Raw genomic sequence first — 27,023 nt, forward strand, 5'->3', positions numbered from 1 at the left:
TGACAACAATCTCACCCACCTTCCGACACTACTAGTCTGTTCCCTATCAGATGACCTTCTGACACTACTAGTCTGTTCCCTATCAGATGACAACAATCTCACCCACCTTCCTACACTACTAGTCTGTTCCCTATCAGATGACCACAATCTCACCCACCTTCTGACACTACTAGTCTGTTCCCTATCAGATGACCTTCTGACACTACTAGTCTGTTCCCTATCAGATGACAACAATCTCACCCACCTTCCTACACTACTAGTCTGTTCCCTATCAGATGACCACAATCTCACCCACCTTCAGACACTACTAGTCTGTTCCCTATCAGATGACAACAATCTCACCCACCTTCAGACACTTACTAGTCTGTTCCCTATCAGATGACCTTCTGACACTACTAGTCTGTTCCCTATCAGATGACAACAATCTCACCCACCTTCAGACACTTACTAGTCTGTTCCCTATCAGATGACCAGCGGGAGAAGTATACATCGCTGCTGCGTGCTTTGAGTTTTCTCATCGTTTTGAGGATTTCAAAGTGTTGGAAAATGACATGCTGTTGGTTTCCTCTCCTTTCACCTTCAATGTGGATAATACTTCCACTGACCTGCAACTTGAGCTTATCGATCTTCAGTCTGATGCAGTGATTGGAGAACTATTCAAAACAATGTCACTGACGAGGTTCTATGCATCTCTTGATGAACAACACTTTCCAAAGATTAGGAGTCATGCTCAGATGTTTGTACTGTTTTGGTCAACCTATTTATGTGATCAGACATTTTCAGTGATGAAATATAATAAGTCAAGGCATAGATAATCTCTTACTGACTCTCAGCAATCCTGCGCATAGCGACTTCAGAAACTATACCTGACTTCACTGCTCCAGTCAATGCCCATTAGAGACTTCACTTCTGACACTGATTGAGTGTTTTAAATGTAATGTTGAGCTCAATCTCTTTCTTGTGTTTTTGTGTATACCCGTTAACAAGAGTTCTGTCCATGGTGCTGAATGCACAGTGTACTTTTCCCTCTGTGTAGTTCATTGCATGTTTAATAATGAAAATACCTACCAAAAGGAGATCATGGATGTGGTTTATTTCTGTGTATGTTAAAAAAGTAAAAAATGTAGCATATCTGGACGTGATTTACAGTAGATATCTCTGTCAACACAGTCATACACATGATGTATAATCTTGTAATATAATTCCGGCCCGCAATGCCGAAAATACATTCTAATGTGGCCCTCCATGGAAAAAAGCCTGCTCTAGATGATGTATCAAGGGGAAATAAAGCTTTATTATTTATTTATAAAATAGATTGGAGTTTTTAGAGGAACTTGAAAAAAGGTTTACAGTATGTCCACAGACACTGTGCTCGGTATGTCCACAGACACTGTGCTCGGTATGTCCACAGACACTGTGCTCGGCTCGGTATGTCCACAGACACTGTGCTCGGCTCGGTATGTCCACAGACACTGTGCTCGGTATGTCCACAGACACTGTGCTCGGTATGTCCACAGACACTGTGCTCGGTATGTCCACAGACACTGTGCTCGGTATGTCCACAGACACTGTGCTCGGTATGTCCACAGACACTGCTTGCATGTAATAAATATTCTAGTTTCATGTAAACTTCAACTAGTATACAATTTTTATGATTTATGGACAAACTACACCAAAATATTTTGATTTTATTCAAATAAATAAAAAATAATAATAAAATGACCCGAGAATTTAATCCGGACACATTTCACAATTTGGGGTGAAAATGTACCAAATGCAGGTGAAAATGTATTTAAAATAAGACACTTTCTTGAAAAACTAGACATCTTAGTCCTCGGAATTATGGTTTATTTTTGCAGATGCATCATGGTTTTGTAACTCAATTTGCTACAGACATTTTAAAACAGGTTTCACGAGAATCACCCATTTGGAATATGGTAATTCATATAAACAGAACATGCAAGTCCAGGATGCAACGATGTGCGGTCCTTCTTACCGAATTCTGATGCGCACTTTGAAGATGTTAGAACAACTGTCCACATGTACTTTTCTCAGGCAACAAGATGAGTAGCGAACAGCAAAATGACTAGCCTACTATTTACTATCCCCTGTAGAAGAAAAGTTTGCCCATTCTATTGGTCCGCTTATCGACAAGAAATAGCCGATTCCTAACAGACCTTGGGACAGTGTGGGACGCTAGATCCCAAATTCATACAACTAGTAGGCTCAGGCTACATAATTATAACAAAATAAAAACAATGAGTCTGATGCAACAGATCAGAACCTTTTAACTTCAAATGTTGATAAAGTATTATTTCTTCAGCATTATAAGCGCAGCAATGCACAATGCAGTAAGCTACGTGCAAATGTTCGTTCAATAATGCAATTAGTGGGAAAACACTGTTGTCAAAAAACGCAATGCACATGTGAGCAGTTTCATGTGACAGAGATGAAAATATCCCTTAGAAATGTTGAAAGAGGGGAGATCTAATATGCAACAACTAGCATGTTTTTTTTATTTATTTATTTATTGGACCTTTATTTAACTAGGCAACTCAGTTAAAGAACAAATTCTTATTTTCAATGACTGCCTAGGAACAGTGGGTTAACTGCCTTGTTCAGGGGAAGAACGACAGATTTTTACATTTTGCTAATATGACTAGGATTGTGCCTTTGGCTACTGGACAATGAAAGAAGTTGATTTAAAATAATTGCCTCCACGGATATCATCTGATTTTGTCTCGGCTACTTTGAAGCAAGGTAAGACATGCTCTTCACAGATGAATCCTGGTTTCAACTGTACTGGGCAGATGGCAGACAGAGCAGCGTGTATGGTGTCATGTGGGCGAGCAGTTTGCTGATGTCAAAGTTGGGAACGGTTGTGAAATTGCTGCATGTTGCGTTTTATATTTTTGCTCAGTGTAGTATGATTACTTACTTTGTTTGTCATGTTCTTATTTTTATTTCTCATGTTTTTGTTCTACGTTATGTTATTTTTAGTATTACACAGTATTACTTTCAAGAAAAGCATTTCACTGTACTTGACATTTCACTACATGCGACATTAAACTAAGACTAATATATGGTTTTAAGTAATAACTATTTCAAGTTATTTTTACATTTCAAGCGGAGCTGGAACACTCACCTCTTTATGCTCAACAGTGGGTCTTCATGTTTGCGCCACATGCTTTTTTGTCAACGCATTTGTTTAAAATATATTTTCTTTCTTTTGGGGGGGGGGGTATTGGAAATCATACTGTCGGGACTTAAAAAGTAGACGGAATACCGCCGAAGCGAGTGTGTACTCAAACTGTAACCTGGTATGAATTGGAGTTAGAATGATTTACAATTAGCTTGCACTTCCAATGCATCCTCAACAAAGCAAACTGAAAACAGGGTTGAAACTGGTTTGGAATGATGTGCATTGTACATCATTCATTTCCAATGTATATTCCTCAAACCTAATCTAAAACCGGGTTTGAATGGTATGCATTTCCTACACATTATGTAACTAACTGACTATCCTTTGCTAAAAGACCTCAACATACTCCACGTGTAGCCTTTTTATTCAGGTATTTATATCGATCTAAAATTTTCCGCGGTGTGTGTCCCTGGAGTTTCGCCACCCAGGGAGACAAGAGTTCGTTTGGACTGGGAGGTGAGCATTCAGGGTTGATGAAAGACTATTGGAGCATTGAAAATAGGAGCGAGCTGCTCTCGTCCTCCGAGTTTTTCCCAGCTAGCGAGAGACTTCACGTTTCCAACCGCTCCACTCTCGGTTGTTATAGCAACAGGCTGCTGGAGGACTGTATAGGAGTGTTTAGATCATTTAAAAAAGGCATCTGTAGTAATAGTGCGCCGTGGGGATATCTAGGCTAATGATAGTATACCATTGTAATATCCTGCCTGTGTTAAGCTACTTCTAGATGTTAAACACTAGCTTACGAATGCAGCAAGAAATCCTTATATTGACTAGCCTAGTCTTCTTGATATTTATTTGAAGAGTTCAATTTTATTGAATAGGCCACTGGGCTAGCTTTTTTCCACCCTAGATAATTGCTCAAATGCGTTAATATTAGTAATCTGCTATTATGACGTACGTCGATTATCATGGAATTGTTTGTAAAAGGCCAGAAATAGTCGTTTACCACAGACCAATTTTAACAGCAATTCCATGCCGTCTCTTGAATATTGCCCATTTTGGAAGGGAGCATAATGTGATTTGGAAATGGCATGCATTGTGTTTTCTACAGCTCTAGACAAGGCAGTGTTTGACATTTAGCAAAATATGAACAAACCCACTCTGTTCACTCAAGGCAGGCAGAGTATTTGGCTTTTTCCTAAGACGCTGATGAATGATACCACTTGTGAATCAAAGAACAATTCATTGTGATCGATCAGCAAGGATTCTTAATTAAACACACTGAAGCTCACAAGTGTCTATCTCCTTTACAGGGAAATCTTCCTTGACTATACAGTTTGTGGAAGGCCAGTTTGTCGACTCATATGACCCAACTATAGAAAACAGTAAGTATGTGTGTGTGTGTGTGTGTGTGTGTGTGTGTGTGTGTGTGATCTCATCCCCTCTCCCCTGCTGCTGGCCTGTGTTGGTAGGGCTAGCCACCCACCCAGGTCTCTGAGTTCTGCTGGACCACAGCCAGGTGCATTTATCTACACTCCTCATTCATGGTGAAGGTCACACTACACACACACACCCATACAGTACCAGTCAAGAGTTTGGACACACCTGCTCATTCAAGGGTTTTTCTTTATATTTACTATTTTCTACATTGTAGAATAGTGAAGACATCAAAACTATGAAATAACACATATGGAATCATGTAGTAACCAAAGAAGTGTTAAACAAATCAAAATATATTTTATATTTGAGATTCTTCAAAGTAGCCACCCTTTGCCTTGATGACAGCTTTGCACACTCTTGGCATTCTCTCAACCAGCTTCATGAGGAATGTTTTCCAAAGGTCTTGAAGGAGTTCCCACATATGCTGAGCAGTTGTTGGTTGCTTTTCCTTCACTCTGTGGTCCAACTCATCCCAAAGCATCTCAATTTGTTTGTCGGGGGATTGTGAAGGCCAAGTAATCTGATGCCGCACTCCATCACTCTAATTTTTGATCAAATAGCCCTTACACAGCCTCTCATTTCTCACGTAGCGCTCCGGCACTCAACGCCCTTTCCTCCAGCTCCTCTAAAAAAACTGCCTCTCTGAATTCGCTCCAGAATTTTTTTGTTTAAAAAATATAATTTAACAAACACCCAATCTGCCTTTGTGACTGTACCTATTGATTTTGGAAGTAGGCTATCGTAAGAAGCTTGGGTTCCCGAGTGGTGCAGCGGTCTAAGGCACTGCATCTCCGTACTAGAGGCGTCACTACAGACCCTGGTTCGATTCCAGGCTGTGTCACAACCACTCATGATTAGGAGTCCCATAGAGCGGCGCACCATTGGCCCAGCGTCTTTAGTGTTTGGCCGGGGTAGGCCGCCATAGTAAAGAATTTGTTCATAACTGACTGGCCTAGGTAAATAAAGGTTCAATAAAAAATTATTCATTTCTACATCTACAACATGTCATAGGCTTCATCAGTACCCACATGATGATATTTGGCACTGTGTTAAACAACTGTCTTTGTCTCTAATCTATCGATGATCAGATACTTTAGTTGTAACTTGCTCTGTTGCGCTCACATTTTACAGTTGATAGAACACTTTAGCACTTACAAACTTAGACTCCTCTTTTTTTTTATATAAAAATATAAATACTGTATAAAGCATGTAAAGTGTTGGTCCCATTTTTCATGTGCTGAAATCAAAGATTCCAGAAATTCTCCATAAGCACAAAAATGTCTCTAATTTTCTTCACAAATTTTGTTTACATCCCTGTTAGTGAGCATTTCTCAATTGCCAAGATAATCCATCCACCTGATAGGTGTGGTATATCAAGAAGCTGATTTTAAATAGTATGATCCTTACACAGGTGCACCTTATGCTGTGGACAATAAAAGGCCACTCTAAAATGTGCAGTTTTGTCACACAACAAAATGCCAAGATGTTTCAAGTTTTGAGGGAGCGTGCAATTGGCATGCTGACTGCAGAAATGTCCACCAGAGCTGTTGCCAGAGAATTGTTTTAGAGAATTTGGTAGTACATCCAACTGGCCTCACAACCGCAGACCATGTGTAACCATGCCAGCCCAGAACCTCCACATCTGGCTTCTTCACCTGACTAATGTGAAGAAATAGCCTAACAGTTTATCAACATTTTAAGCTAAACGTTCTGATCTGTTGCGTCAGCCACATTGCTTAAAAAATATTTTTTGATGCTAGTTGTTGTATTAATTTGGGATCTATCTCATCCCACAACTTTCTCAGATGGTTTGGAATATTTATTTATCACACAGAATATAATAGGTCGACTTTTGTACTATGGGTGATAGTAGATTGACATAGGCTAGTGCTTTTGCTGTTTGTGAGGCCTACTCATCTTGTTGGCTGATGTCGTGTCTTTACTATCATTAAATGAAGACTTTTAGTTTTATCAAAGACTCTCTGTAATTTAGTATTTCGTGATGAACTAATCAGGCAAATGTAATTAATGAGGAAGTCGGGGCACCAAGGAAAATATTCAGATTACAAAGTCATAATTTTCCTAATACAACTTTTCAGATATTTTAATATCTGATCAATTAGTCTTCTTAATTAATTAATTATATATTTTACCTCACGTTAGTCTCATTCCAAACGTCGTAAATTGTTGGTTATCTGCACAAACCCAGTCTTCACTATGAGTCATCCATACATCAATTGCCTTAAATCATTTAATTATTAACTAACTAAACAATCACAGAAGTTCACACACAAACAAAGTAAATATGGTTACAAGAAATGATAGGGGAATGTGCCCTAGTGGGCTAAACCGGCATGGCGGCTTGTTAGACAAAAGGGGAGTGGGAGTCACTACAGAGTTGATAATTCTAACAATTGAAATGCTAATCCTTTGCACATGAATGCTCACTCATTCGGGAACAATTGCAAACAATATATATATTTACGCTCAGTGTGTCGTTGGGATCTCTGTTGAAAAGTTTGTTTCTGTTGGAGAGTGTCCGTTCTCTCTCTCTCTCTCTCTCTCTCTCTCTCTCTCTCTCGTTGAGCTGCAGACTAGTAATTAATATCAAAGACTTGTTCTTATCCTGTCGGTATCGATAGTCTAAGAGTTTAACCACGTGGGATGGTTAAAAGATTCAGCAGTCTGGTCTCAAACCTTTGTCCTCTCGTAATTGAGAGCAACATGGTCTGTTGAGAACTTCTCAAAGTGGGGGTTTTATTCGGAATTGCAGAAAAAGCTGTATCATGAGGCCAGGTCCTAACTGAGCTCCTGGACGGTCCTCTGATTTAGTTAAACTCAAAGGGGAATTGGAGTTCCCTTCATTAAACAGTTCAAAATCACATTCCACATTTTTACAAACAGTATCATCCTCACTCATTCATCCTACAGAACAATTAGATGTAAACCTCATATCTGAGGCTATTACAGTGGGGCAAAAAAGTATTTAGTCAGCCACCAATTGTGCAAGTTCTCCCTGCTTAAAAATGAGAGAGGCCTGTAATTTTCATCATAGGTACACTTCAACTATGACAGACAAAATGAGAGAAAAAAATCCAGAAAATCACATTGTAGGATTTTTAATGATTTTATTTGCAAATTATGGTGGAAAATAATTATTTGGTCACCTACAAACAAGCAAGATTTCTGGCTCTCACAGACCTGTAACTTCTTCTTTAAGAGGCTCCTCTGTCCTCCACTCGTTACCTGTATTATTGGCACCTGTTTGAACTTGTTATCAGTATAAAAGACACCTGTCCACAACATCAAACAGTCACATTCCAAACTCCACTATGGCCAAGACCAAAGAGCTGTCAAAGGACACCAGGAACAAAATTGTAGACCTGCACCAGGCTGGGAAGACTGAATCTGCAATAGGTAAGCAGCTTGGTTTGAAGAAATCAACTGTGGGAGCAATTATTAGGAAATGGAAGACATACAAGACAATCTCCCTCGATCTGGGGCTCCACGCAAGATCTCACCCCGTGGGGTCAAAATGATCACAAGAACGGTGGGCAAAAAGAACTTGCACAATTGGTGGCTGACTAAATACTTTTTTTGCCCCACTGTATATAAACAGCGTTATGGTAATGTGGCCGTATTGTCTCCCATGAGTTTCACAAAATTGTACCAAACGGACCAGTTCGTAGCTGGATTCTTCACCGATCTTTTATACCTTCTCCAGAACATAAATGTTGACTTCTCTGCCGCCAGTTAAACACCCTTACACTAACATAAGGATAACTCAGAGTATGCTATTCTGTTCTTCTGAAATAGACTACATTTTCTTCATATCATCCTTCTTTAGACCTGTCTAAAATAAGTAATGGATTTATTGTGAAGGTGTAGGATTTATTAGACTTTTTAAAATGGCTTGTAGGCTGTGTGTGGAAGCCTGGAGATGCTAAATGTGTTTATTTTAATTAACAGTCAATCACAGTGAGTCCGACAGTTTTTTGCTTGACAATCACCGGCTGACGAAATTTCGTGACTGCCACAGCCCTATAATCATGATACACGTTTTTGGTATGGCATTGCTCCCGGAGAACACAATTGATTGTATGGTACAGTAGCTTCACAAAGTCCTAGGTTACATTTGTGTGTGTGTGTGTGTGTGTGTGTGTGTACCTGCCTACTGTATCTACAGTGCCTATGGCTCAGGAAGCTTCCATCCATGCAGCCCCCGGTGAAGGGAACGTTCAGTTATTTTTAGCCAGCCAGGGCTTATTTTTTTCTGAATGAAAAGCTTGATCTGCCTCTGCTGCATTCTCTAAGCCCAAGAACGTAGAACGATTACCATAATAAATTGTGCTACAAACATGATTCTACTATACTACAGTAGCGATGTGGATTTGGCTGGCTTTCCTTTTGTTTGTGTGTGTGTGTGTGTGTGTGTGTGTGTGTGTGGTGCTTAAATAAGCAACTGCAGCAAACCCCCTCAGTTAATTTGAGGCCCCAGCCCACCTGCCACACAAACACACGCACAGCTCCACTGTCACCCAAAGTAACAGCCCAATCAGAATCTGTCTCAGTCCCAGTCCTGCCTATTCTAGCCGATTACATGCATCACTTTCCTGTGTTCTGACATCTCAGCGCCACATGAAATGTTGCCCCACTTGTCTCTCTCTGCTTCACTAACTGACTTGTGGTGTTCTCACTCAAAGCGACGTAGAGAAATGGCCTCCTTAATTGTGAAGGAGGTGTTCTTTGTTGCTAATTGTCTGCTAATTCTAGCTCAGTCTCAAAAATGAGTGATGTCCTAATACAGTGGGGCAAAATAGTATTTAGTCAGCCACCAATTGTGCAAGTTCTCCCACTTAAAAAGATGAGAGAGGCCTGTAATTTTCTTCAAAGGTACACTTCAACTATGACAGACAAAATGAGAAAATCCAGAAAATCACATTGTAGGATTTTTAATGAATTTATTTGCAAATTATGGTGGAAAATAAGTATTTGGTCAATAACAAACGTTTATCTCAATACTTTGTTATATACCCTTTGTTGGCAGTGACAGAGGTCAAATGTTTTCTGTAAGTCTTCACAAGGTTTTCACACACTGTTGCTGGTATTTTGGCCCATTCCTCCATGCAGATCTCCTCTAGAGTGATGTTTTGGGGCTGTTGCTGGGCAACACGGACTTTCAACTCCCTCCAAAGATTTTCTATGGGGTTGAGATCTGGAGACTGGCTAGGCCACTCCAGGACCTTGAAATGCTTCTTACGAAGCCACTCCTGCGTTGCCCGGGCGGTGTGTTTGGGATCATTGTCATGCTGAAAGACCCAGCCACGTTTCATCTTCAGTGCCCTCGCTGATGGAAGGAGGTTTTCACTCAAAATCTCACGATACATGGCCCCATTCAATTCTTTCCTTTACACGGATCAGTCGTCCTGGTCCCTTTGCAGAAAAACAGCCCCAAAGCATGATGTTTCCACCCCCATGCTTCACTGTAGGTATGGTGTTCTTTGGACGCAACTCAGCATTCTTAGTCCTCCAAACACGACGAGTTGAGTTTTTACCAAAAAGTTCTATTTTGGTTTCATCTGACCATATGACATTCTCCCAATCTTCTTCTGGATCATCCAAATGCTCTAGCAAACTTCAGACGGTCCTGGACATGTACTGGCTTAAGCAGGGGGACACGTCTGGCACTGCAGGATTTGAGTCCCTGGCGGCGTAGTGTGTTCCTGATGGTAGGCTTTGTTACTTTGATCCCAGCTCTCTGCAGGTCATTCACTAGGTCCCCCCGTGTGGTTCTGGGATTTTTGCTCACCGTTCTTGTGATCATTTTGACCCCACGGAGTGAGATCTTGCATGGAGCCCCAGATCGAGGGAGATTATCAGTGGTCTTGTATGTCTTCCATTTCCTAATTGCTCCCACAGTTGATTTCTTCAAACCAAGCTGCTTACCTATTGCAGATTCAGTCTTCCCAGCCTGGTGCAGGTCTACAATTTTGTTCCTGGTGTCCTTTGACAGCTCTTTGGTCTTGGCCATAGTGGAGTTTGGAGTGTGACTGTTTGAGGTTGTGGACAGGTGTCTTTTTATACTGATAACAAGTTCAAACAGGTGCCATTAATACAGGTAACGAGTGGAGGACAGAGGAGCCTCTTAAAGAAGAAGTTACAGGTCTGTGAGAGCCAGAAATCTTGCTTGTTTGTAATTTTCCACCGTAATTTGCAAATAAATTCATTAAAAATCCTACAATGGGATAAAATTGTAGACCTGCACAAGGCTGGAATGGGCTACAGGACAATAGGCAAGCAGCTTGGTGAGAAGGCAGCAACTGTTGGCGCAATTATTCGAAAATGGAAGAAGTTCAAGATGACGGTCAATCACCCTCGGTCTGGGGCTCCATGCAAGATCTCACCTCGTGGGGCATCAATGATCATGAGGAAGGTGAGGGATCAGCCCAGAACTACACGTCAGGACCTGGTCAATGACCTGAAGAGAGCTGGGACCACAGTCTCAAAGAAAACCATTAGTAACACACTACGCCGTCATGGATTAAAATCCTGCAGCGCACGCAAGGTCCCCCTGCTCAAGCCAGCGCATGTCCAGGCCCGTCTGAAGGTTGCCAATGACCATCTAGATGATCCAGAGGAGGAATGGGAGAAGGTCATGTGGTTTGATGAGGCAAAAATAGAGCTTTTTTGTCTACACTCCACTCGCCATGTTTGGAGGAAGAAGGATGAGTACAACCCCAAGAACACCATCCCAGCCGTGAAGCGTGGAGGTGGAAACATCATTCTTTGAGGATGCTTTTCTGCAAAGGGGACAGGATGACTGCACCATATTGAGGGGAGGATGGATGGGGCCATGTATCGCGAGATCTTGGCCAACAACCTCTCTCCCTCAGTAAGAGCATTGAAGATGGGTCTTCCAGCATGACAACGACCCGAAACACACAGCCAGGGCAACTAATGAGGGGCTCCGTAAGAAGCATCTCAAGGTCCTGGAGTGGCTTAGCCCGTCTCCAGACCTGAACCCAATAGAAAATCTTTGGAAGGAGCTGAAAGTCCGTATTGCCCAGCGACAGCCCCAAAACCTGAAGGATCTGGAGAAGGTATGTATGGAGGAGTGGGCCAAAATCCCTGCTGCAGTGTGTGCAAACCTGGTCAAGAACTACAGGAAACGTATGATCTATGTAATTGCAAACAAATATTAAGTTCTGCTTTTATGATGTATCAAATACTTATGTCATGCAATAAAATGCAAATTAATTACTTAAATCATACAATGTGATTTTCTGGATTGTTGTTTTAGATTCCGTCTCTCACAGTTGAAGTGTGCCTATGATAAAAAATTACAGACCTCTACATGCTTTGTAAGTAGGAAAACCTGCAAAATCGGCAGTGTAACAAATACTTGTTCTCCACCCTGTAGTTGTCTGGCATGAGTACCAAAGAGTCATTCTATATCCCAACCGAGTTGTAATGTAAATGTGTGTAAGATCATCACTGTGCTCTAGGCTATGTTTTTCACAGTCTATTGACAGGACTGTAGATGGGTAGAATGATTTAGGAACTCCCAAGTGCAGTACTTTAGTTATCTACCTTTCTCTTTCCTCAGCATTTACAAAGATGATCACAGTGAATGGTCAGGAGTACCTCCTGCAGTTGGTGGACACAGCCGGACAGGTGAGTCCTTCTTACTCGTAGAGAGATCACTCGCATATCAGAATGTTGTGGTCAGACTGCCAGTGGGCCACTATTGTGAGCTCTAATGTAATTGGCAGAAAAGTTATTTTTAATACCAGGTGTAGATTAGATTTCCAAATGTTTTTTACCTAGGTTGAAGACTACAAGGTTAAGACAACGGGATTGCTAGTTAGCAGCGGCGCTAGTAGTTAGCAGCGGCGCTAGTAGTTAGCAGCGCGCTAGTAGTTAGCAGCGGCGCTAGTAGTTAGCAGCGGCGCTAGTAGTTAGCAGCGGCGCTAGTAGTTAGCAGCGGCGCTAGTAGTTAGCAGCGGCGCTAGTAGTTAGCAGCGGCGCTAGTAGTTAGCAGCGGCGCTAGTAGTTAGCAGCGGCGCTAGTAGTTAGCAGCGGCGCTAGTAGTTAGCAGCGGCGCTAGTAGTTAGCAGCGGCGCTAGTAGTTAGCAGCGGCGCTAGTAGTTAGCAGCGGCGCTAGTAGTTAGCAGCGGCGCTAGTAGTTAGCAGCGGCGCTAGTAGTTAGCAGCGGCGCTAGTAGTTAGCAGCGGCGCTAGTAGTTAGCAGCGGCGCTAGTAGTTAGCAGCGGCGCTAGTAGTTAGCAGCGGCGCTGGTCCCATGAATTTGTTTATTTCTGAACGCTTCCATGGAATTATTACTGTCTTGTATTTTTTTACCTCAATTTTTACTATCATATAACATCTACTTTATATTTGTGATGTTCCACTCTCGGCAGGATGAATACTCCATTTTCCCACAGACCTACTCCATAGACATCAACGGCTACATTTTGGTCTATTCTGTCACTTCGAATAAAAGGTAGGTAGCTCCACTCGCCCTCTCCTTCCTTCACACTGCTGCTAAAGCATTGTTACTGCAAAATTAACCCATGTGGATTCATCCCTGAGAGATCTAGCTGCTCAAGGTTTCTCTGAATCGATCTAGTGTTTATCTCTCTAGTAAAAGGCATGAATCAACCATTGACGCTATTATTGATCTGTGCATTATACGTCTGTCTGTATGCTATTCTATAGAACAGGGCTCCTGTATGTTGTAGTACAGAACAGGTATTCCTGCGTAGCTAAAATAGATGTAGCGTGGATGTGAATCAGAGATCATCATTTCGAGCTGTGGGTTTGCGCATGCAGGCGTGTGTGTGCTAACTTGCCTCCATATCAGCTGGAGATTTAAATAAAATGACTCCATTTATCGCTCTCCTCTCTCTTAACCACACCATTTATTCTCTCTTCCTCGCACCGGGCATTTCTCTCCATCCAACTCTCTCGCCTCACTCCATCCATCACTCAATTACTTGTTCCTTTTCTCTCCCTCTCTCTCTCTGTTAATATGAGAATGAAAAAGTGGAAAAGTTCTCCTGGGCGCAGCAGTAGAAATCGGATTTGGACAGATTTAAAGGGGAATAACGGCACATTTTGAAAATGTGTCGGTATGTTCCTAACTCCTGGACTCTCTTGTCAAAGTGTGTACCTTTCTCACTTAGGGAGGGCGAGGTAGAGCGAGAGCTGCTAGAGCGTGAGCTACTTCACAGGGTTATACAGCCCCCTCCCCCACTCACTGTAGTTCTAAATAGAACTTTGTGGAATAACTCAAATCTACAAATAATCTCAACGTTCTGTCACAGCAAAAGTACTACATTCGGGAAGTCCAATCGATTGTGAGATGTGGCATGCACATTATATGTGATCAATTTGGGTCGCGGGTTCACAATATGACCTTTTCTGATATCTCAACCAAGCTAGGAGGAAAGGAGCCAACCTAATCCCGCCTCCCACTTTTACATTGCAACCTCATTGGACATAATTTCATCAACATTGTCCATCTTCCCTCTCTGACTGTAGGCTACATCCCTCGTTGCATGGTGTAATCAGATCATTATGGCAAAATATACAGTATCTACTAAAATGAGAGGAAAAGACTAGGGAGTGCAACATAATGTGAATTTCATAGGATGACACATATGGGTTATAAGGCAAATGTATGCAAATGTGTAGTTAGATTGTAACTTTCCTACAGTAGCCAGCAGACAGCAAACATATTGTGAAATCATTTTGGCTGCAGATATAATAGACAGCCTAGACACTGATGCGTGCGTCTATTGAAATGTGATATATGTTCACTGTCAAAGTATTATTAACTAGTAGCATTTACATCTGCAGAAGAATGACAATCATTTACTCACTAATAGAGGGGACTTGCAAGAGAATGTTATAATGTAGGCAGAATTTGATCAAATGGAAAAGTATTCTTCCAGCCTATGTTTGCATCAAATACCCTACTCCTTGAAAAGTAATGTATTGATTATATAGCATACGTGATGAATTATGATCACTGCAATCAACAGCTACAGTGTTGCTCATTGGATTACCACATACCATGGAACAGACCATGTGAAAGTTTATAAAGACAAAAGATGGACGCCTGGAATTATTTTAATTGGATGGATGGTTGACATGACAAAGGTAGGCGGATATTCTTATCTGAAATGTGGGTGAAACTTTGCTTCGGTTTACAGTACATTGTCACGCCCTGACCTTAGAGAGCCTTTTTATTTCTCTTTTGGTTAGGTCAGGGTGTGATTTGGGTGGGCATTCTAGTTTTCTATTTCTTTGTTGGCCGGGTAGGGTTCTCAATCAGCTGTCTCGTTGTCTCTGATTAGGAATCATACTTAGGCAGCCTGTTTTCCACCCTAGTTTGTGGGATCTTGTCTTTGTATAGTTGCTGTTTAGCAGAGCTTTACGGTTCATTTATATTTAGTTTTTTGGGGGTTCATTTAATAAAGTACGATGAACACTTTCCACGCTGCGCTTTGGTCGCACTCATTCAACGACAGACGTAACATACATTCAGAAGGTATTCAGACCCCTTTACCTTTTCCACATTTTTTACGTTACAGACAATTCTAAAATTGATTACATTGTTTTTTTCCTCGTCAATTTACACACAATGCCCCATAATGACAAAGCAAAACAGGTTTCTAGACATTTTTGCAAATGTATTCAAAATACAAACGGAAATACCACATTTACATAAGTATCCGTGCCCTTTACTCAGTACTTTGTTGAAGCACCTTTGTCAGTGATTACAGCCTTGAGTCTTCTTGGGTATGACACTACAAGCTTGGCACATCTGTATTTGGGGAGTTTCTTCCATTCTTCTCTGCAGATCCTATCAAGCTCTGTCAGGTTGGGTGGTGAACGTCACTGCACAGCTATTGTCAGGTCCCTCCAGAGATGTTCCTTCAAGTCCGGGCTCTAGCTGGGCCACTCAAGGACATTCAGAGACTTGTCCCGAAGCGACTCCTGCATTGCCTTAGCTGTGTGCTTAAGGTCGTTCTCCTGTTGGAAAATATATATAAATATATTTTAGAATAAGGCTGTAAGGTAACAAAATGTGGAAAAGGGGAAGGGGTCTGAATAGTTTCCGAATGCACTGTACATTTCTCCAGCTCGTTAGATGTGTTTCGTGCACGGGACTTGAACCAGGATGAACTCCCACCTTGTAAAAGCCTTATAGCCTATTGCGCAATTTATATATTCCAAAATTCTTTGCTTGGCAGAGATCTCAGGGAAGGTACAGTTGTGAACCCGCGACCCACATTTATCACATAAAATGTATATGCTATATCTCACAATCGATTGGACTTCCCGACTGTTGTATTTTAGCTGTGACAGAATGTTTATATTTTTTTGTAGATGTGCGTTATTCCACAAAGTTCTATCTAGCGGTGCAGTGGGTGGCGGGGGGGGCTGTATAACCCTGTAACTTAGCTCTCGCACTAGCTTGACCTCGCTATCCCTGAACGAATCTGAGTTGTTTCGAAATGTCCCGTTATTCCTCTTTTAAATACAGAAGTGCATCAAAGCTGCACTTTCTCTCCTGTAATGCCTCCAGACTTCAGACATCTTAAATGACAACAGGATTCATACTGTGTCAAACTCTTTGTCCTGTGTAAGACCATCATACTGTAGTCTAGGCTAGAGAGTGTGTTTAATCCTAAATCCCCCTGGGTCCTATGGTAGTTGCCATGGGAGCGGGCCTAGGGAGACTTTCCCTGGAGAAAGCTGTTCCTAACCACATCCCATCACGTCTCTCTACTTTCCACTGGCCAGTTAATGCTGTCAAGTTGACTTAATGTCTCCATTGCTTTATGCATTTCTACTGACCAGCCCGGGGCTCAACATTCATTATTTAAATTGCGTCTCAAACCATGCATCAGGCCTGTCTGTATTATATACAGTGGTCCTCTACATTACAACCTATGGCACAGATTGATGGTTCTTCTCGGGAAAGATTTGATATGCTTAGTAGCCTATCATACAGATTCAAGCAATGGGTCAACCGCAACCGTCTTTGTTAGGCAACGTTCGTTAATGTACTCATCACACACACACACACACACACACACACACATGGAGCGGCCGGGATAGGAGAATGCAGCCATTTGACATGGATTATTGTGTCGGACCACACTAAATTTGTCAATGTCAACCTTTTCTCCCATAAAGGATGCATTTAAGCACGAGAGAGAGTCTTCAAGTCTTTGGAAGATTTCTTCAGAGAATTGATTGTTGTGTTGATACTCGTCTTGTCTACAGTACACTAGGACTTTGTTGAATGTTTTCACTTGTTACTTTGGCTGTTAAATAAAGGTTTGAATTACCTTTTTTTTTGTTTTCTGCTGCAGTTTTGAAGTAATAAAAGTTATCCACGAAAAATTATTGGATATGGTTGGTAAAGTACAGTAAGTACCTTTATTCTCCTGTCTGTAAACATTTCTATCCGATTAATACCTGATTAATATGACTAACAGGACTTTTGTCTCCTGCAGAGTACCCATTATGTTGGTCGGAAACAAGAAAGATCTACACATGGAACGGTACTGTATGCCACACACACACACACACACACACACACACACACACACACACACCGATAATCTTCCCAGAGGAACCAGACAGTTTATTCCATTTTCAGCTTTAAATTAGATTTAACTGGGATTTAATGTTCTTACTGTCCGTCGTTATGTTTGTACGAGTCCGTGGAGACCTGTTCAAAGACATTTAGTTCACAGACAGGACCAAATGGAGAGAAAGTATATTGCTTCAGCAGAGGGTGAGGGGCTGGAATAAACCTTTAGGACTTGATCTGCTGGAGTTTTATAGGCCTTGTCATAAAATCCCCACATCTTGCCATATTTGGCAGGGAGGGGAAATGTATATGCCATTTCCCTGGCTGTCCTGTCTCTTTTAGACTAGACTACTGGCCTATTTTAGACTTTGACGCTAGCCTGGGAAACTGGATCAGTCTGCTCTCAGCTGTCTTTGGCTCTGACTCTGTTTTAAAGACTGCAGGATCAGGTCGGTCTGCTGTGTGTTTGGGTCAGAGTGACGTTAGTTATACCTATTTCAGACAGAATTTACGGTATAAAGAATAATAAATCGGGCAATGTTTATATGACCACATTTTTACCGGCATACTGTATGCCTTGCATCCTGTTGTGCAGCCAGCACTGGTGACGGGTGGGAGTAGGGGTGTGCAGATTTGATTTGGAATTTTAGGACCCGTTTAGATATTTAAAATAAAAGCTAACACTTTACGTTGTGACACGGCCATAACCATGTCATAATATGTCATAACAGCAGACATAACTCGTCAGAACCTGTTATAATATGATGTCATGACACATATATATTAACCTGTTGTGACATATATTGTGTTATTGTATACCTGGTTATGACACCTACATAGGAGTGTAAAAATCGACAAAACATACCACAGAAGTTATTTTATGGCTGGTTATGACACCTACATTAGGGTGTCAACCTACCACACAAGGCAAAACATTCCATTACATCAGTGTCGTGTCTTTGGCTATGCCGGATTAAGTGATATGACATGTTATTCTATAAAATCCTTTCTCCGTAATTAATATTACCTGATTGAGCTAATCATGTAAATGTAATTAACTAGAGAGTTGGGGCACCACGAAATAATATTTATAGAGCTGTTATCTTCCGAATAAACTCTTAAAGACCTAGTAATATTTTACATCAATAGCAGTCAATATTCATCGTCACCTTAATTCAGTCTCATCCGAAAGTTGTAAATTCTTGGTTATCTTCACGAACCCTGGCTAACAAGTAGAATCAGCAATACAAAATTGTTTAATTATTTATTTACTAAATACCTAAATAATCACACAGAATTAATCATACCGTGATTATAAATTACGTCATAAAGGAAAATGTCCCTAGTGGGCGGAACAGATATGACAGCTGGTTACACAAAAGAAAAGGGGCTGGGTTTGAGTGAAAGAGCGGGAAGACTGAGTGACAAAGGGAGAAGCTGTGCTATCATAAATGCAGTATCTTATGCATTCTAAATGACCTCCCATTTGGAAAAGGAAAATGCAATAAATATTTACTCTGAGCTGCGCTTCGGTAGGTTGGTGGTAGATGGAAGGCTGTGTTGCCAAACCGAGTCCTTTGTCCTTTGGAGAATGTCTCTGGTGGTCAATTGGATACGTTGTAGTAACGTCATTGTGTGGTAGCTGTATACTCTGTCTGTTCTTTCCTAGCCCGCGTTTGCAACTGCTGTGGCTAACTCAACGGCTAGGAGGTATCACTTCTGTAGTGAATAAGAGTTCAAAGTTCAAACCATTCGCAACCAAAGCTCACACTGAGGTTGGCTTAGTTCTGTAGTTGACATGTTAGTCCTTTTAACGCAGAGGCTGCAGACCTCACGTACTTGGAACAGGAGGTTACAATTTCGTCAAGGCTTTATATAGTGGAGCGAGAAGGGTGTGTCTGAAAGGTTTTATAACCCATGTCTCTTCACAGGGGCGGGCCACTGATTGAGCAGAGCCCTAACCTTATGAAAACCCAAAGCTTCCAAATGAGAGATAAAATTACATTTAATCTCTTCACCAATAATTTCATATTCAAACATTTAAATTGAATAACAATTCCATGTGACTCCGATAACTACAATGTGCAGACTTTCCACTGTAGAGTTTGTCTTCCTATCATTGAGGAGAATGTCCCAGATGACAACCGAACTGACATCATATTCATTAAGTACAACCGCATATGTTCAATTGGTCGGCTTACCAGAATATAGTTCATTTCCCCCCACCTTCTGATGTTCCCAGAATCTCTATGTTAACCAAGGGGTTTTCAAATGTCACATCAGTGGGGTACAGAGAGGAAACAGGGGGGAAGAGGTATTTATGACTGTCATAAACCTACACCCAGGCCAACGTCATGACAATAGCCTACGTCCCAACAGTATGTTTGTGTTATATATATTTTTATTTATTTATTTTATTGACCATATTAAATTATAATTATAAATGATTGATGTCATTGATGTCAGACATGCACTACATACCCCAATGCTCTGTGTCTGATGACTGGGATGAATGCAGGAGCAGATTTCAGGAGCTGGACAAGACACCCTCTTTGTGACTGACTGGCGTAAAGGCATGTATGTGACAGGCCTAAGTGGCTTATATGATCATGATGGTCATAATACTTCTTGACAATGACAAAGTGTATTTTTGTTTTTCCAAATAAAGTGACACATGACTGTAAATAATTAATTACAACAACAATGGATTTAAGAAACAAACTTTCCAATGAAAGGAAACTTCTTGGCAGGGAAAAAAACACATTTGAATAAATGTGGGTTTTGACACTGTTATGTAGGTGTCATTACCAGCCATAAAATAACGCAATATTTATTTATTATTTCACCTTTATTTAACCAGGTAGACCAGTTGAGAACAAGTTCTCATTTACCACTGCGACCTGGCCAAGATAAAGCAAAGCAGTGCGACACAAACAACACAGAGTTACACATGGAATAAACAAACATACAGTCAATAACACAATTGGGAAAAAAGTATATATACAGTGTGTGCAAATGAGGTAAGATAAGGGAGGTAAGGTAATAAATAGGCCATAGTGGTGAAATAATTACAATTTAGCAATTAAACACTGGAGTGATAGATGTGCAGAAGATTAATGTGCAAGTAGAGATACTGGGGTGCAGAAGATGAATGTGCAAGTAGAGATACTGGGGTGCAAAGGAGCAAATTTACAGATGGGCTATGTACAGGTGCAGTGATCTGTGAGCTGCTCTGACAGCTGGTGCTTAAAGTTAGTGAGGGAGGTATGAGTCTCCAGCTTCAGTGATTTTTGCAATTCGTTTCAGTCAATATATGTATTAAATAATATGGGTCATGACAGTGTTATGTATGTACTTCCACTATCTTCAGACCTCTTGTGAGACCTCTTGGATGTCCTAGAGCAACAACCGACATGTACTGTACGTGTTCGTTAGTCTCATCTTTCCATAGATTGGTCATAGTTTCTAGGCCAAACCGTTTGGACGCTACAGATGTTTTTGTGAGAAGACTGGTTTTCAGGATGTCTCATAGTCTGGCAAACACCGCTGTAGCTCAGCCACCTTCCAGCGCAGATGCAGACACAGCCCATGCAACAACAAAAAAAAAAAATATATATATATATATATATATAGCTTAAACAGACAGATTTTGTTGGGGATTGTTTTATGATTATGTTAATTAGATGTCCGCACAGGTGTGGACATAGACTCTAAGGGGTTAAACAGACAAGACAAACTTACATTCCCCTGCCCTGATCACATTCAACACAAATATATCACTACAGACTCTGGTTCGATTCCAGGCTGTATCACAACCGGCTGTGATTGGGAGTCCCATAGGGCAGTGCACAATTGGCCCAGCATTGTCCTGGAAAGGCCGTCATTGTAAATAAGAATTTGTTCTTTAACTGACTTGCCTAGTTAAATAAAGGTTACATTTTTTAAAATACAAATGTAAATATGTTATACTAAGAATATAATGGAATATAACAGAATAAAATATAAATATTTTTCCCAAACAATTTGAGTGTCCGAGGAATGTGTGGAACCGCTGTTATTCTTAAACAAGTGGTATTTTTAAACAGAGACCGTGTCCTTATTTTTTAGAGTTTGTTTACTTTAGAAACCTTAGAATCTGCTCTTTCCGACCTTGTATAGAAAGCTAATTTCTGAACTGGATGATTTGAGAAAGTCCGGTTTTAAATTTAAAAAAATAATCCAGATTGTTGTTCTTTTTCAGCTTGCTAAGATATCATGCACATTGTTAGCTTGCTAACTGACATGATCCACTTCCCCTGTGTGTGTCATTTCTTACCAGGCCTGAACAGTGCACTCTGCTTGCTCAACACACTTCTGAAAATGGGTCACTCACTCATAGCTCTCCCTCGTTCCTCCTCCCTCCTTTATTTTTCATCCATCCTTCCTCCTGCCTCCTCTATCATTCCCAGAATAAACAGGAAATGTAGCACAGCCAGCTCATAGTGGGAAGTAGTGACAGCTACTCTGACATCCCTTCAACACACACACATACACATGCACACATCAACCCACGCATGCACACACTCTGGCCCCATTATGATGATGTGCACGCTGTAAGGAGTGTTGAAGGGATTCATACGCTTCTCAGTGTGGAGTGAGTACAAACACAGACACACAGGAGCATAGTAGCCCTGGGGCCGGCTGGAATTCTATTAGCCAACTAAAGTAATCAAGGCATTACTGATCACTTCCTCTCTCTCTTTCCCTTTCTCTCTCTCTCACTCTTTTTCTCTCTCTAGTTCCCTTTCTTTCTCTTTCTCTCTCAATTTTTTTTCAATGTATCTCTTTCTCTGTCTCTCCTAATGACTTCTCCGTAGTAACGTATACCTCCCAAACTATCATTCCACCCTGAAATAGACTAGAGACTAGATATATACAATGTAACATACATTGTATTGTTTGCATTGTATTGTTTACTGCTTAACAGTACAGTATATCGCCCTTTATCTTCTAACTGCATTATCGTGTGTGTGTGCGCCGACAGATCTCATTAAACAAGGGCTGGGAAAGGTTTGCGCCAGGGCGAAGTGAGGAACCGGCTGAACCTTAGGATGAATCAATAACTCCAGGCTATTAAATCCCAGGAGTGAATGTTAGGGATGCAGAGTGCTGTAGTACAGTTACACCAGTCAGCAGATACGCCACTAGGCTATAAAGCCTATAGATTTTGTCTCGGCTGAAAAAGACTCGTGCGATGCAGTTAAAATCCGTCGGGGGGTGCTGCTATCTTAGCATCGCAATACTATCTAACCTGGTCCCAGGTCTGTTTGGGCTGCGACCATAGGAGTTGACTATAGAGGACAAACTGATCTTGGATCAGGCTAGTGTAAAAAGACATGGAGGAGAGCTGGTGTAGTGAATTCCTGGGACAGTATAGGGAGAGTGACCACAGATCAGTTTCTCCATTAGTGCCTTACCCTCCTATAGCTAATGCTCCCACATGTGGTTATAGACTGTTGTGTTACAAGCAAATGGTGTTCACTGTGATATTGGGTTCCCCTCAGTACAACCAGGAACTGTGGGTATAGGCTGTGCTGCTGTTACAAGCTAATTGTAGTCTATGTGATATGTTTTTCTCTCTCCTCAGTGTAATCAGTTGTGAAGAAGGAAAAGCGCTGGCTGACTCATGGAACGCAGCATTCATGGAGTCCTCCGCTAAAGAGAACCAGGTGATGATGATGATGACACCAGCCCCTCCCAGATAGATATATAGTTTGGCCAACTCTGTTTTGACATCTAGTATTGTAATGGGTGCCATCTTGGCACAGAATGTTCCAAGGCAATTACAGTCTAGTTTGAATTTAAATTGGAAGAGTAATCTAAAGGAAGGAACATTTGTTGCCAACATGGCCTGGACGCATCAATGCATCATTCAACAGAATTGTTGCTATTTCCCTATTGTACCACAAGAGGCATGTTGGATCCATTGATCAATGCTACTGTGTTGATGATATCAAAATAGTGTTTGTATCAAATATTCCTCTCGTCATCTAGAATGTTTGGATTTCCTACTTTCTTTATATCCTAGCAATAACAATGAATCTATCAACTTGGTTTACACTAGATTGTAGCATTTGCAAGCACAGAGCAGAAAAAACACCCGTCTGTCTGCACAGCCCTGTTGTTGTGATATGACATTTCCTCCCTCTGACTTCCTGTTTTCTGTGTGAGTCAGACAGCGGTGGAGGTGTTCAAGAGGACCATCCTGGAGGCGGAGAAGATGGAGGGGGGAGCCCCCCAGGGCAGGACATCCTGCTCCCTGATGTAACCCTCCTTTTTCCTGGCCCCCCAGGCCCTCGAACACCGTCCCCAACCACAGCACTGGACACTGGGAAATCCCTCTACTTGAAGTGGCTAACTGCCTGTTTTCCTCCCTCGAGAAACATCTGTCTTTTTCATTTCCAGAAGGACAGACGAAGACTTCAACATTAAGCGTAACAATCGATCCCAGCTTAGGGTACACCCGTCTTGCTCCCCCCGACTTCCCCTTTTTCTGAGAAACCAAATGTGGTGAAATATCTAGCCTTACTACTACTCATTTAAAGCCTGTAATTTTCTACCTGACCTCCCTGCCCCTCCCTTCCCCTTGAAAAGTTTGTATATTGTATTTCTTAAAATGTTATTATTATGGCAACTATAGTTGGCCAGCATTCATTTGCTAGTCTAGTGAATGTTGATTCTGTTTTTTGATTATAATCATTAAATCAGCATATTGTTTCACTAGAGTTTGATTTTCTTATTTCTCAAAATTTGCTGTTTTTTTTGTTTTATACAAATTAGCAGAATACACACGAAGGTGTTTTGATACATTATATAATTCATATAGTATATGATTTATCTTTTCCCTTACCAGAGATAAGGGATTCAGTATTCTACTTCCAGTTGGCTCCTCTACCTCAGAACCTGTCAACAGGCTGATGTTGCCACTCAGTCAGGGATGTGCCATCACACTGCTCCACACATTCACTCACGCCAGCTCTCAGAGGAGGGGGGCGTGTGATAATTAACGTTACCAAGGAGAAATGGAAACCTGGTGGGTTGGAATAATGTGTCCACGAGAGATCTACTACTCATTATATGAGGAGATGGTTTCTAATTATAGGATTCACAATTCACTTCTAGCTGTTCTTTCCTCCATAGAATACATTAATTTCATTGTCGGAGACAGAGGCTTGTCCAGAAACAACCCCAACCCCCCCGCAAAAAAAATTCTATATACAATATATACACTACCGTTCAAAAGTTCGGGGTCACTTAGAAATGTCCTTGTTTTTGAAAGAAATGTTTTTAAAAATGGCCATTAAATCAACATCAAATTGATCAGAAATACAGTGTAGTCATTGTTAATGTTGTTAAATTACTAATGTAGCTGGAAACGGACGATTTTTAATGGAATATCTACATAGGCGTACAGAGGCCTATTATCAGAAACCATCACTCCTGTGTTCCAATGGCGCGTTGTTTTAGCTAATCCAAGTTTATCATTTAAAAAGGCTAATTGATCATTAGAAAACCCTTTTGCAATTGTTAGTACAGCTGAAAACTGTTGTCCTGATTAAAGAAGCAATAAAACTGGCCAACAGTTTTCAGCTGTACTAACATGAAGTAACGCCTTGTGATCAGTCACTAAATCAAATTCCCTGCTGTATACATACGGGTGTAGCTTTTCACAAGTCCAAACCAATGCAAGGGCCTCACACTCAATCTGTGAATATCTGCGTTACCACTCTGTCAGACTCCTGCTCACATAACAGACTGGAACCATTGCTCCGTGTTGTTCTTGCACAAGCACAGCTCCTAGGTTTCTCTTTTAATGTCTGAAACACCGTCTTCTGTTCCGGTCCGAAGTGGAATGTTGTGTCCTTCTTGATCAACTTCCGCAGAGGCTCTGAGACTATAGAGAGCCGGGAATGAACCTACCTAAGACTAGAAAGGTAGGTTGGACTCGACCACTGCTCTCACCCTCAGCTGGAGGACCGATGGCTCCCTGGACTCGACCGCTGCTCTCACCCTCAGCTGTGGGACTGATGGCTCCCTAGCCTATTGAGGACAGCATGTAGCCACTGGTCATGGGTCTGCTGATCCGTGGCGTGGACGATGATGTCATCCAATAAGTTCTTCATCCCCTCTGTGCCTGCCAGTGTTGTTATTTCATGTTGATACTGAATATGAGTCTTTTATACATGTATATCCCACTATGCACTGCAAACGTTATGTCGCTTGACTTTGGTGTTAGCCCCATTAAGATCCAGTTTACTGAACATGACAGACCCAATCATTCCTTGCAAAAGTGAATCTACTCTGGCGATTGGGTACATGCCACGTATGATTGCTGTGTTTGCTTGTCTCATGTCCAGACACAGTCTTATGTCTCCGTCCGGTTTTGGCACCACCGCTACCGGATTCATCCACGTGTGGCACCATCTACTCTCTCCGTTAAGTCCATGTTTTGTAGTTTCTCTATCGTTTTCCTCTGTGCAATGGTGCATGCCTAAGAGCCTGTGCTACTGTTGTCAGGTTTCTATCTACATGTAGGTTGATCTGGTTTGTGTTGACATTTCCCCTTCAAACAACTTGGGCTACTGCTGTTTTATCTGCACTTTTACATCTGTCACTGCTGCTATAGTCACAGCCACTTTTAGCACACCCAATTTAATGGCAGTCTCTTTCCCTAGCAACGGCTCTCCGGGTCCACATACAGTTGAAGTCGGAAGTTTACATACACCTTAGCCAAATACATTTAAACTCAGTTTTTCACAATTCCTGACATTTAATCCTAGTAAGAATTCCCTGTATTCGGTCAGTTAGGATCACCACTCTATTTTAAGAATGTGAAATGTCAGAATAATAGTAGAGAATGATTTATTTCAGCTTTTATTTCTTTAATCACATTCCAAGTGGGTCAGAAGTTTACATACACTAAATTAGTGTTTGGTAGCATTGCCTTTAAATTATTTAACGTGGGTCAAACGTTTTGGGTAGCCTTCCACAAGCTTCCCAAAATAAGTTGGGTGAATTTTGGCCCATTCCTCCTGACAGAGCTGGTGTAACTGAGTCAGGTTTGTAGGCCTCCTTGCTTGCACACACTTCTTCAGTTCTGCCCACAAATTTTCTATAGGATTGAGGTCAGGGCTTTGTGATGGCTACACCAATACCTTGACTTTGTTGTCCTTATACCATCTTCCCAACTTTAGAAGTATGCTTGGGGTCATTGTCCATGTGGAAGACCCATTTGCGACCAAGCTTTAACTTCCTGACTGATGTCTTGAGATGTTGCTTTTTCCTCCATACATAACGATGGTCATTTTTCATGGCAAAAGAGTACATAAAGTATGATCTTTGTCCCCATGTGCAGTTGCAAACCGTAGCCTGAGCGGCCTTTCAGGTTATGTTGATATAGGACTCATTTTACTGTGGATATAGATACTTTTGTACCTCTTTCCTCCAGCATCTTCACAGGGTCCTTTGCTGTTTTTCTGGGATTGATTTGTACTTTCCGCACCAAAAGTATGTTCATCTCTAAGGAGACAGAACCCGTCTCCTTCCTGAGCGGTATGACGGCTGCGTGGTCCCATGGTGTTTATACTTGCGTACTATTGTTTGTACAGATGAACGTGGTACCTTCAGGCGTTTGGAAATTGCTCCCAAGAATGAACCAGAATTGTGGAGGTCTACAAAAACAAATCTGAGGTCTTGGCTGATTTTTTTTAATTTCCCCATGATGTCAAGCAAAGAGGCACTGAGTTTGAAGGTAGGCCTTGAAAAACATCCACAGGTACACCTCCAATTG

General features: G+C 41.4%; 1 protein-coding gene across 3 annotated transcripts in view; it reads left to right on the plus strand.

The window, feature by feature from the left end:
- LOC112227773 (GTP-binding protein Rheb) overlaps positions 1–23,953 on the plus strand; it is a 31,713-nt gene extending 7,760 nt beyond the window's left edge. Inside the window, exons 2-8 of one of the 3 annotated variants that reach the window (XM_042308810.1) lie at positions 4,456–4,527; positions 12,189–12,256; positions 13,002–13,084; positions 16,971–17,027; positions 17,115–17,162; positions 22,821–22,902; positions 23,409–23,953. In XM_042308810.1, coding sequence (XP_042164744.1) covers positions 4,456–4,527; positions 12,189–12,256; positions 13,002–13,084; positions 16,971–17,027; positions 17,115–17,162; positions 22,821–22,902; positions 23,409–23,501 — 503 coding nt within the window. In that variant the 3' untranslated portion in view covers positions 23,502–23,953. The remainder of the gene's footprint in view (positions 1–4,455; positions 4,528–12,188; positions 12,257–13,001; positions 13,085–16,970; positions 17,028–17,114; positions 17,163–22,820; positions 22,903–23,408) is intronic. The other 2 variants (XM_042308811.1, XM_042308812.1) reach the window with 2 other exon arrangements.
- The last annotated feature ends 3,070 nt before the right edge of the window (positions 23,954–27,023 follow it).

Source organism: Oncorhynchus tshawytscha, linkage group LG29 (genome assembly GCF_018296145.1).
Source record: "Oncorhynchus tshawytscha isolate Ot180627B linkage group LG29, Otsh_v2.0, whole genome shotgun sequence".
NCBI lineage: Eukaryota > Metazoa > Chordata > Actinopteri > Salmoniformes > Salmonidae > Oncorhynchus > Oncorhynchus tshawytscha.